General features: G+C 45.5%; 1 protein-coding gene across 1 annotated transcript in view; it reads right to left on the bottom strand.

Annotated features, from left to right (window-relative positions):
* LOC124006500 (cyclin-dependent kinase-like 1) overlaps positions 1-12,026 on the bottom strand; it is a 29,032-nt gene extending 17,006 nt beyond the window's left edge. The window contains exons 1-7 of the mRNA XM_046316557.1: positions 11,584-12,026; positions 11,229-11,417; positions 10,718-10,839; positions 6,259-6,331; positions 5,891-5,981; positions 1,500-1,700; positions 1,298-1,380 (exon numbers count right to left, since the gene is read on the bottom strand). Coding sequence (XP_046172513.1) covers positions 1,298-1,380; positions 1,500-1,700; positions 5,891-5,981; positions 6,259-6,331; positions 10,718-10,839; positions 11,229-11,396 — 738 coding nt within the window. The 5' untranslated portion in view covers positions 11,397-11,417; positions 11,584-12,026. The remainder of the gene's footprint in view (positions 1-1,297; positions 1,381-1,499; positions 1,701-5,890; positions 5,982-6,258; positions 6,332-10,717; positions 10,840-11,228; positions 11,418-11,583) is intronic.
* Between the last annotated feature and the right edge of the window lie 341 nt (positions 12,027-12,367).

Genomic DNA, 12,367 nt, shown 5'->3' with positions numbered 1-12,367 from the left:
GGCTGGTACCTCTAATAAACGTATCCTCTCCAGCAGAGGTAACTCTGAGAGGTCCTCATGAGAGACAGTTTCATCATAGCGCTTGATGGTTTTTGTGACTGACATTTTCCGGATTGACTGGCCTTCATGTCTTAAAATAATGATGGCCCGTCATTTCTCTTTGCCATAATATAGACTTGGTCTTTGCCATAATATAGACTTGGTCTTTAACCAAATAGGGCTTCTGTATACCCCCCCCCTCCCTTTTCACAACACACCTGGTTGGCTGAAACGCATTAAGAAGAACTTTTAACAATCCACACCTGTTAATTGAAATGCATTCCAGGTGACTACCTCATGAAGCTGGTTGAGAGAATGCCAAGAGGGTGCAAAGCAGTCATCAAGGCAAAGGGTGGCTACTTTGAATAATCTCATATATTTTTTCGAGTTGTTTAACACTTTTTTTGGTTACTACATGATTCCATATGTGTTATTTCAAAGTTTTGATGTCTTCGCGATTATTCTGCAAAGTAGAAAATAGTAAAAATAAAGGAAAACCCCTTGAATGAGTAGGTGAGTCCAAAATGTTGACTGGTACTGTATATACATACATATATATATTAATAGTATATAAATACATATATATATTAATAGTATATAAATACATATATATATTAATAGTATATAAATACATATATATATTAATAGTATATAAATAAATATATATATTAATAGTATATAAATACATATATATATTAATAGTATATAAATACATATATATATTAATAGTATATAAATACATATACATTTACATTTACATTTAAGTCATTTAGCAGACGCTCTTATCCAGAGCGACTTATAAATAAAATATATATATTAATAGTATGTAAATAAATATATATATTAATAGTATATAAATACATATATATATTAATAGTATGTAAATACATATATATATTAATAGTATGTAAATAAATATATATATTAATAGTATATAAATAAATATATATATTAATAGTATATAAATACATATATATTAATAGTATATAAATACATATATATATTAATAGTATATAAATATATATATATTAATGGTATCTAAATAAATATATATATTAATAGTATATAAATAAATATATTAATAGTATATAAATATATATATATTAATAGTATATAAATAAATATATTAATAGTATATAAATATATATATATTAATAGTATCTAAATAAATATATATATTAATAGTATATAAATAAATATATTAATAGTATATAAATATATATATTAATAGTATATAAATATATAAATAGTTAGGTACCGTGGCGTCAGGCTCGGGGATGCTGACTCCACTGAAGAACACGTTGGATCGGAACACCTGCTGGTGCCGAGGGATCAGGTCACCTGATGTGGTCAGAACGGAGGTCATCACAGGTAGCAGGCAACATAAAGCAAAAACAACAAACAGCTGTCGTTTGGAAAAATTAACCTTGACAATACATTGGCTCCTTCTCACTGTGTACCTAGAGTGCTTCTGATGAGGTAGAGCTGGTCAACGTCAGAGCGTCCAGGCCAGAGAGGGTTTCCATGGAGTAGCTCAGCGAATACACAGCCCAGCGCCCAGAGGTCCACCGGGGCTCCATATTGAGTATCACCCACCAGGAGCTCTGGAGCCCGGTACCACCGAGTAGCCACATAGTCTGTATAGTCATCACCTGGCCCCGCTGAACACAGAGAGAGACATTGAATAACATGTCAATTACACTGAGAGAGCAAGAGAGAGAGGTAGACATTGAATAACATGAGCGAGAGAGAGAGAGAGAGACATTGAATAACATGAGCATCCCCACACCACTGGCGCAATGATGCGGAACGGAGGGATGATGGAGGTCTCCTCTTCCTGCCTCTCCTCTGCGTCATAGAGGTGAGACAGGGCGTCCGCCTTCACATTCTTCGAGACTGGCTTATAGGAAATCGTGAATTGGAACCTGGCGAAGAATAGAGCCCAGCCCACCTGGCGTGTCTTGGGTTTAGTCTGGTGTACTCCAGTTTGCGGTGGTCTGTTCACACCAGGAAAGGGTGTTTGGATCCCCCCAGCCAGTGCCCCCACGCCTTCAGAGCCTTCTTGACCGCTGAGAGTTCGCGGTCCCCTAGGTCGTAGTTCCGCGGGGCGGGGCTCACTAGATTAGAGTAGAAAGTGCATGGCCGCTTCTATGGAGGGGTTCCGGTGCGCTGGGATAACAATGCCCCGACTCCTACTTCGGAGGCATCCACCTCGACGATGAAGGAGAGTTAGGGTTCGGGAGCAGTGGTGAAACGTGCCTTCAGCGTGTCAAACGCCCTCTCCGCCTTCGCCGTCCAACGAAGCTGCTGGGGACCTCCTCTCAGCAGGGAGGTAAGAGGCGCAACCACCGTGCTGAAGCTCCGGATGACCCTCCGAAATTAGTTGACGAACCCCAGGAATCGCTGGACTGCTTTCACGGACTTGGAGATGGGCCATGACCTGAATGAGCTGATGCGTTGCTCCTCCATCTCCACTCCCTTCGTGGAAGGACACTTCCTTCCAAGGACACGGACCACTGGAAAAACAAACATTTCTCCTGCTCATGCTCCAACAGTTTTATCACAGACCTGACTAACGAGACATGCTGGACGCGGTCAGCAGAATAGACCATAATGTAGTCTATATAGACCACTACGCCCCGTCCCAGCATGTCCCGAAACACGTTGTTGATGGAGGCCTGGAGGACTGAAGGAGCATTAGACAGGCCAAAGGGCATTACGAGACACTCGTAATGACCCGTGGTTGTGGAAAAACTGACTAGCTGACTGGCTAACTGACTGGTTAGCTGACTGGCTAACTGACTGGCTAGCTGACTGACTGAACAGCTGACTGGCTAGCTGATTGGCTGACTGGCTAACCGGCTGACTGGCTAGCTGACTGAATGACTGGCTGATTGGCTGACTGACTGACCGGCTAGCTGACTGGATGACTAGCCGACTGACTGGCTAGCTGACTGCCTAACTGGTTGACTGGCTAATGACTGGCTAGTTGACTGCTGAACTGGCTCACTGGCTAGCTGACTGGCTAGCTGACTGGCTAGCTGACTGCTTAACTGACTGACCGGCTGACTGGCTAGCTGACTGGCTAGCTGAATGGCTAGCTGACTGCTTAACTGACTGACCGGCTGACTGGCTAGCTGACTGGCTAGCTGACTGCTTAACTGACTGACCGGCTGACTGGCTAGCTGACTGGCTAGCTGACTGGCTAGCTGACTGCTTAACTAACTGACTGGCTGACTGGCTAGCTGACTGGCTGATTGGCTAGCTGAATGACTAACTGGATGAAGTTTTTGACTCACTGACTGACTGTCTAACAGGCTGACTGGCCAGTTGACTGACTGGCTGACTGTCTAAATGGCTGACTGGCCAGTTGACTGACTGGCTGACTGTCTAAATGGCTGACTGGCTAGCTGATTGGCTGACTGTCTAACAGGCTGACTGGCCAGTTGACTGACTGGCTGACTGTCTAAATGGCTGACTGGCTAGCTGATTGGCTGACTGTCTAACAGGCTGACTGGCCGGTTGACTGACTGGCTGACTGTCTAAATGGCCCACTGGCTAGCTGATTGGCTGACTGTCTAACAGGCTGACTGGCCTGTTGACTGACTGGCTGACTGCCTAACTGGCTGACTGGCCTGTTGACTGACTGGCTGACTGCTTAACTGACTCACCGGCTGACTGGCTAGCTGATTGGCTGACTGTCTAACAGGCTGACTGGCCTGTTGACTGACTGGCTGACTGCTTAACTGGCTGACTGGCTAGCTGACTGGCTAGCTGACTGGCTAGCTGACTGCTTAACTGACTGACCGGCTGACTGGCTAGCTGATTGGCTGACTGTCTAACAGGTTGACTGGCCTATTGACTGACTGGCTGACTGCCTAACTGGCTGACTGGCCTGTTGACTGACTGGCTGACTGCTTAACTGACTGACCGACTGACTGGCTAGCTGATTGGCTGACTGTCTAACAGGCTGACTGGCCTGTTGACTGACTGGCTGACTGCTTAACTGGCTCACTGGCTAGCTGACTGGCTAGCTGACTGGCTAGCTGACTGCTTAACTGACTGACCGGCTGACTGGCTAGCTGACTGGCTAGCTGAATGGCTAGCTGACTGCTTAACTGACTGACCGGCTGACTGGCTAGCTGACTGGCTAGCTGACTGCTTAACTGACTGACCGGCTGACTGGCTAGCTGACTGGCTAGCTGACTGGCTAGCTGACTGCTTAACTAACTGACTGGCTAGCTGACTGGCTGATTGGCTAGCTGAATGACTAACTGGATGAAGTTTTTGACTCACTGACTGACTGTCTAACAGGCTGACTGGCCAGTTGACTGACTGGCTGACTGTCTAAATGGCTGACTGGCTAGCTGATTGGCTGACTGTCTAACAGGCTGACTGGCCTATTGACTGACTGGCTGACTGCCTAACTGGTTGACTGGCCTGTTGACTGACTGGCTGACTGCTTAACTGACTGACCGGCTGACTGGCTAGCTGATTGGCTGACTGTCTAACAGGCTGACTGGCCTGTTGACTGACTGGCTGACTGCTTAACTGGCTGACTGGCTAGCTGACTGGCTAGCTGACTGGCTAGCTGACTGCTTAACTGACTGACCGGCTGACTGGCTAGCTGATTGGCTGACTGTCTAACAGGTTGACTGGCCGGTTGACTGGCTGATTGGCTGACTGTCTAACAGGCTGACTGGCTAGCTGATTGGCTGACTGTCTAACAGGTTGACTGGCCGGTTGACTGGCTGATTGGCTGACTGTCTAACAGGCTGACTGGCTAGCTGATTGGCTGACTGTCTAACAGGTTGACTGGCCAGTTGACTGGCTGGTTCTTCTCCTCTCCTCTTCTCTCCTCCCTGCTGTGGAACAGGTTGACTGGCCAGTTGACTGGCTGGTTCTTCTCCTCTCCTCTTCTCTCCTCCCTGCTGTCTAACAGGTTGACTGGCCAGTTGACTGGCTGATTGGCTGACTGTCTAACAGGTTGACTGGCTGGTTCTTCTCCTCTCCTCTTCTCTCCTCCCTGCTGTCTAACAGGTTGACTGGCCAGTTGACTGGCTGATTGGCTGACTGTCTAACAGGTTGACTGGCTGGTTCTTCTCCTCTCCTCTTCTCTCCTCCCTGCTGTCTAACAGGTTGACTGGCCAGTTGACTGGCTGATTGGCTGACTGTCTAACAGGTTGACTGGCTGGTTCTTCTCCTCTCCTCTTCTCTCCTCCCTGCTGTCTAACAGGTTGACTGGCCAGTTGACTGGCTGATTGGCTGACTGTCTAACAGGTTGACTGGCTGGTTCTTCTCCTCTCCTCTTCTCTCCTCCCTGCTGTCTAACAGGTTGACTGGCCAGTTGACTGGCTGATTGGCTGACTGTCTAACAGGTTGACTGGCTGGTTCTTCTCCTCTCCTCTTCTCTCCTCCCTGCTGTCTAACAGGTTGACTGGCCAGTTGACTGGCTGATTGGCTGACTGTCTAACAGGTTGACTGGCTGGTTCTTCTCCTCTCCTCTTCTCTCCTCCCTGCTGTCTAACAGGTTGACTGGCCAGTTGACTGGCTGATTGGCTGACTGTCTAACAGGTTGACTGGCTGGTTCTTCTCCTCTCCTCTTCTCTCCTCTCCTGCTGTGGAAGTGAGGAGACCAGAACAGGCTCCTTGTTGAATTAGTCATTAGAGAAACATAGAACGCTGAGCGCACACAAACGTACTCACGGGCCGTGGTGTGTGTGTGTGTGTGTGTGTGTGTGTGTGTGTGTGTGTGTGTGTGTGTGTGTGTGTGTGTGTGTGTGTGTGTGTGTGTGTGTGTGTGTGTGTGTGTGTGTGTGTGTGTGTGTGTGTGTGTGTGTGTGTGACCTACTGAGGATCCTGGCGAATCCAAAGTCACAGAGTTTGATGACTCCTGTCTTGGTGAGGAGGATGTTCTCTGGCTTCACATCCCGATGAATGCACTGCAACACACACACACACACACACACACACACACACACACACACACACACACACACACACACACACACACACACACACACACACACACACACACACACACACACACACACACACACACACACACACACACACACACACACACACACACACACTATTATAGAACTGAAAAGTAATATAGATATCAATAAAGCTATGAAACAAAATATTTCAACAGTTAATAAAAAGAAATCCTTTCTAGCACACAGACATTAGAAGTAAGAATTAGCTGAAACTAACGTTGTGTTTGTGGCAGAAGTTGACGGCCTGCAGCGTCTGCCACACTATACTCTTCAGTTGAACCTCAGGGACCCTGGAGGAGACCAGAACACAACAGGATGTTTTATAGAACACACAGAGGTCAGAGGTTATAGAGGGATACTTACTTGTTGTCAATAGTTCAGAAACACATACAGTTGAAGTCGGAAGTTTACATACACTTAGGTTGGAGTCATTGAAACAAAACACATTTTTTTTGTCAACAAACTATAGTTATGGCAAATGGGTTAGGACATCTACTTTGTGCATGACACAAGTATTTTTTCCAAAAATTGTTTACAGACAGATTATTTAACTTATAATTCACTGTATCACATTTCCAGTAGGTGAGACGTTTACATACACTAAGTTGATGGTGCCTTTAAACAGTTTGGGAAATTCCAGAAAATGATGTCATGGCTTTAGAAGCTTCTGACACCATTTGAGTCAATTGGAGGTGTAGCTGTGGATGTATTTCAAGGCCTACCTTCAAACTCAGTGCCTCTTTACTTGATAAAAAAACTAAACAAGAAATCAGCCAAGACCTCAGAAAACAAATGGTAGACCTCCACAAGTCTGGTTCATCCTTGGGAGCAATTTCCAAATGCCTGAAGGAACCACGTTCATCTGTACAAACAATAGTATGAAAGTATAAACACCATGGGACTACGCAGCCGTCATACCGCTCAGGAAGGAGACGCGTTCTGTCTTCTAGAGATGAATGTACTTTGGAGCGAAAATTGCAAATCAATCCCAGAACAACAACAAAGGACCTTGTGAAGATGCTGGAGGAAACAGGTACAAAAGTATCTATATCCACAGTAATACGAGTCCCATATCAACATAACCTGAAAGTCCGCTCAGCAAGGAAGAAGTCACTGCTCCAAAACCGCCATAAAAAAGGCAAAAGCCAGGCTACAGTTTGCAACTGCACATGGGGACAAAGATCGTACTTTTTGGAGAAATGTCCTCTGGTCTGATGAAACAAAAAATAACTATTTGGCCATAATGACCATCGTTATGTTTGGAGGAAAAAGGGGGAGGCTTGCAAGCCGAAGAACACCATCCCAACAATGAAGCACGGGGGTGGCAGCATCATGTTGTGGGGTTGCTTTGCTGCAGGAGGGACTGGTGCACTTCACAAAATAGATGGCAACATGAGGAAAGAAAATGATGTGGATATATTGAAGCAACATCTCAAGACATCAGTTAAAGCTTGGTCGCAAATGGGTCTTCCAAATGGACAATGACCCCGAGCATACTTCTAAAATTGTGGCAAAATGGCTTAAGGACAACAAAGTTAATGTATTGGAGTGGCCGTCACAAAGCCCTGACCTCAATCCCTTAGACATTTTGTGGGCAGAACTGAAAAAGCATGCGGGAGCAAGGAGGCCTACAAACCTGACTCTGTTACACCAGCTCTGTCAGGAGGAATGGGCCAAAATTCACCCAACTTATTGTGGGAAGCTTGTGGAAGGCCACCCGAAACATTTAACCCAAGATAAACATTTTCAAGGCAATGCTACCAAATACTAATTGAGTGTATGTAAACTTCTGACCCACTTGGAATGTGATGAAAGAAATAAAAGCTGAAATAAATCATTCTCTCTACTATTATTCTGTCATTTCACATTCTTAAAATAAAGTGGTGATCCTAACTGACCTCAGACAGAGAATTTTAACTTGGATTAAATGTAAGGAATTATGAAAAACGGAGTTTCAATGTATTTGGCTCAGGTATATGTAAACTTCCGACTTCAACTGTAGTCATCATGATATGTAATGCTACTGTAAATTAATCATTATAATCCTCATTATAATCATCGTGATATGTAATGCTACTGTAAATTCATCATTATAATCATCGTGATATGTAATGCTACTGTAAATTCATCATAATAATCCTCATTATAATCATCGTGATATGTAATGCTACTGTAAATTCATTATAATCATCATGATATGTAATGCTACTGTAAATTCATTATATAATCATCATGATATGTAATGCTACTGTAAATTCATTATAATCATCATGATATGTAATGCTACTGTAAATTCATTATAATCATCATGATATGTAATGCTACTGTAAATTCATTATAATCATCATGATATGTAATGCTACTGTAAATTCATCATAATAATCCTCATTATAATCATTGTGATATTGTTATGTTCTCAGATCCTTTCTCGTTACATCCAAACGGACTGTTGCTTTAATCACCCGGGCAACTGTATATGCATGTCGCCCCTAGCAACCACAGCTTTTGTTTTCAGGGGCGGCTTGAGTTTCTGCTGCGTGGCATTCTGGGTAAAGGACCTGCAGTGAGGCAGCGAGGGAGGGAAGCATTCTCCTAACATAATACACACACTGCCCTTTGTCTTGGGAACGGAGAGTGTGTGGGGTAGAGGGGTGTCTGTGTGTTCTATAAAACATCCTGTTGTGTTCTGGTCTCCTCCAGGGTCCCTGGGGTTCAACTGAAGAGTTTAGTGTGGCAGACGCTGCAGGCCGTCAACTTCTGCCACAAAACACAACGTTCTGTTCTTGTCTAATGATATTCTGTATTGCGTGTCATGTTTTGTGTTGGACCCCAGGAAGTGTAGCTGCTGCTTTTGGAACAGCTAATACTTCTAACGTCTGCGTGCTAGAAAGGATTTCTTTTGAAATTTGAGTTATTTTGTATCATAGCTTTATTGATATCTATATTACTTTTCACTTCTGTAAAAGCGTGTGTGTGTGTGTGTGTGTGTGTGTGTGTGTGTGTGTGTGTGTGTGTGTGTGTGTGTGTGTGTGTGTGTGTGTGTGTGTGTGTGTGTGTGTGTGTGTGTGTGTGTGTGTGTGTGTGTGTGTGTGTGTGTGTGTGGGTGCGTGCGTAATGTGTCAATTAAAGTATGCTGACACAATACTTTTTCTTCTAACGTTCTCTGTCTTTAGTGTCTCTTAGCAACGGTCTCCCACCACGTAGTTCAGACGCTGTTCCTCCTCTCTGTCCCTGCCTCTCATTCTGTCTGTCCCCTATCTTTCCTTCTCCCTCTCTTTCTCTGTCCCCCTTCTCCCCACTGCCCCTTCCCCTACCTCATTTTGTCTGTCCCCCTATCTCTCCCAACCCCTACATCATTCTCTCTGTCCCCCTAACTCTCTCCCAAACCCTACCTCATTCTCTCTGTCCCCCTATCTCTCCCTCCCCCTACCTCATTCTCCCTGTCCCCCTATCTCTCCCAACCCCTACCTCATTCTCTCTGTCCCCCTATCTCTCCCAACCCCTACCTCATTCTCTCTGTCCCCTATCTCTCCCAACCCCTACCTCATTCTCTCTGTCCCCCTATCTCTCACAACCCCTACCTCATTCTGTCTGTCCCCCTATCTCTCCCAACCCCTACCTCATTCTCTCTGTCCCCCTATCTCTCACAACCCCTACCTCATTCTCTCTGTCCCCCTATCTCTCCCAACCCCTACCTCATTCTCTCTGTCCCCCTATCTCTCCCAACCCATACCTCATTCTCTCTGTCCCCCTATATCTCCCAACCCCTACCTCATTCTCTCTGTCCCCCTATCTCTCGCAACCCATACCTCATTCTGTCTGTCCCCCTATCTCTCCCAACCCCTACCTCATTCTGTCCATCCTAGTGGTCAGACTAACCACCAGGCAAAGTGTATGACGTGAGGAGTCACTAAATGAAACAGGAAAGATGATCTTGGTGATCAGTCATAGAGCTCCTGAGAGTGAGAGAGAAAGACCAACACAAAGGACATCACATGTTTATTTTAGCAGCTGAGTTGGGGTTGGGCCCGAAAGAGTCATGACAGGATGATAAGAGTTACGTACCCACGGGGTTAGGGAGTCATAATATAATAATATAATATATGCCATTTAGCAGACGCTTTTATCCAAAGCGACTTACAGTCATGTGTGCATACATTCTACGTATGGGTGGTCCCGGGAATCGAACCCACTACCCTGGCGTTACAAGCGCCATGCTCTACCAACATAGCTACCGGGTTAGGGAGTCATGACAGGGTGATAAGAGTTACGTACCCACGGGGTTAGGGAGTCATGACAGGGTGATAAGAGTTAACGTACCCACGGGGTTAGGGAGTCATGACAGGGTGATAAGTGTTACGTACCCACGGGGTTAGGGAGTCATGACAGGGTGATAAGAGTTAACGTACCCACGGGGTTAGGGAGTCATGACAGGGTGATACGAGTTAACGTACCCACGGGGTTAGGGAGTCATGACAGGGTGATAAGTGTTACGTACCCACGGGGTTAGGGAGTCATGACAGGGTGATAAGAGTTAACGTACCCACGGGGTTAGGGAGTCATGACAGGGTGATACGAGTTAACGTACCCACGGGGTTAGGGAGTCATGACAGGGTGATAAGTGTTACGTACCCACGGGGTTAGGGAGTCATGACAGGGTGATAAGTGTTACGTACCCACGGGGGTGTCGGTCCAGCTCGTTCAGGACGGTCTGCTCACAGAACTCAAAGACCAGGTGGAGACGTCTCTTCCTTCTGAAAACCTCCAGGAGGTTAACCAGGTTCACATGCTTCAGCTGCTGCAGGGATGAACACAGTGGGTGGTGAGAGGGTGCTGTCTGTCTGTCTGTCTGTCTGTCTGTCTGTCTGTCTGTCTGTCTGTCTGTCTGTCTGTCTGTCTGTCTGTCTGTCTGTCTGTCTGTCTGTCTGTCTGTCTCTGTGCCTGTCTGTCTGTCTGTCTGTCTGTCTGTCTGTCTCTGTGCCTGTCTGTCTGTCTGTCTGTCTGTCTGTCTGTCTGTCTGTCTGTCTGTCTGTCTGTCTGTCTGTCTGTCTGTCTGTCTGTCTGTCTGTCTGTGTCTGTCTGTCTGTCTGTCTGTCTGTCTGTCTGTCTGTCTGTCTGTCTGTCTGTCTGTCTGTCTGTCTGTCAGTGTGTGTGTGTGTTTAAGAGCCTGGTGTGTATCTCTCCTACCTTCAGCATGCGTATCTCCCTCAGTGCTATCTTCCTGATGACTGGGTCATCCTCTGACTCAACAAACTTCTTGATTGCGACTATCTGTCCGGATTCCCTGTGTCTGCATTTAAACACCACACCATATGAACCCTCTCCAATCTTGGCCAGCTTGTCATACTTCTCCATCAGACAGGTGAGGAACGTAACCTGTCACACACAAAACACTAATTTTTTTTTCTCGCTGATATTCTGAACACGTAGCCTTCAGATCTGTCGTTTCACTGAGGTCCTACAGGAGGAACAACACTTCTTTTGAGCTTGTTATTTCAGAGAAATGTACATCCCACTCACTACAATCACTATATGTACTCACTGCTGTCTGTGTTGACTCGGAGCGCCAAACGGTCTTCAGACCAAATTATATGGACATCCACGCGAACATGATCGCAACCATGACGTCTTTAGGCGCAGGTATATTAAATATTTCCCGCTTTACTGCTTTCAACTCAATTTCCAATTATAGGCTGACTTCGATTAACGTTGTTAGACGCGCGGTTCTCTCCGGTAGACCGAGTCATTCAACAGAGAGTGGTTCTCGTTTCCACTTCGTTGGGACTAACGCTGGGCGCCTTACCAACAGCGGTTCCTTGGTTACCCGGTAACTCGTCATTCCCGTTTCAGCTAAACGTCTATAATATCCTGCTCGTGGTCCTTAGCCTCCGTTCTGTAATCCTATTATGTTGTTGATGCTTATATATTACAGGCGCGAATACAGCCTACACCTTTTTGGCGACGGGGACTCCAGTCCTCGGTGCACCTGATCGCTCCCATGGAGAGGTGAGACAGGGTGACTACCGTAGTTACCGTATATCTACGTTACCTGTCCATTAGTTGCTGCCTATAACATATATGTTTGGCTTGGTTGCTTTGAGAGTGAATGGTGTAATGTCCAATATTGATGTGAAATAATACCTAACTTAAAATTAGTTCATTATAAGCTATATTGCAATATATACAATAGGCCTAGCCTCCATTATCATACCATGCAAGTTCCATTCACTTGCTATAGCATATAAAATACATCATGACCTGGGAACAACTACAATCTATACTGAACAAAAATACAAACACAACATGCACAGTGTTGGTCCCGTGTT

Source organism: Oncorhynchus gorbuscha, linkage group LG19, assembly GCF_021184085.1.
Source record: "Oncorhynchus gorbuscha isolate QuinsamMale2020 ecotype Even-year linkage group LG19, OgorEven_v1.0, whole genome shotgun sequence".
In the NCBI taxonomy this organism is placed as follows: Eukaryota; Metazoa; Chordata; class Actinopteri; order Salmoniformes; family Salmonidae; genus Oncorhynchus; species Oncorhynchus gorbuscha.
The sequence above is the reverse complement of the archived record's forward strand: the minus strand, read 5'-3'. Positions and strand labels throughout refer to the sequence as shown.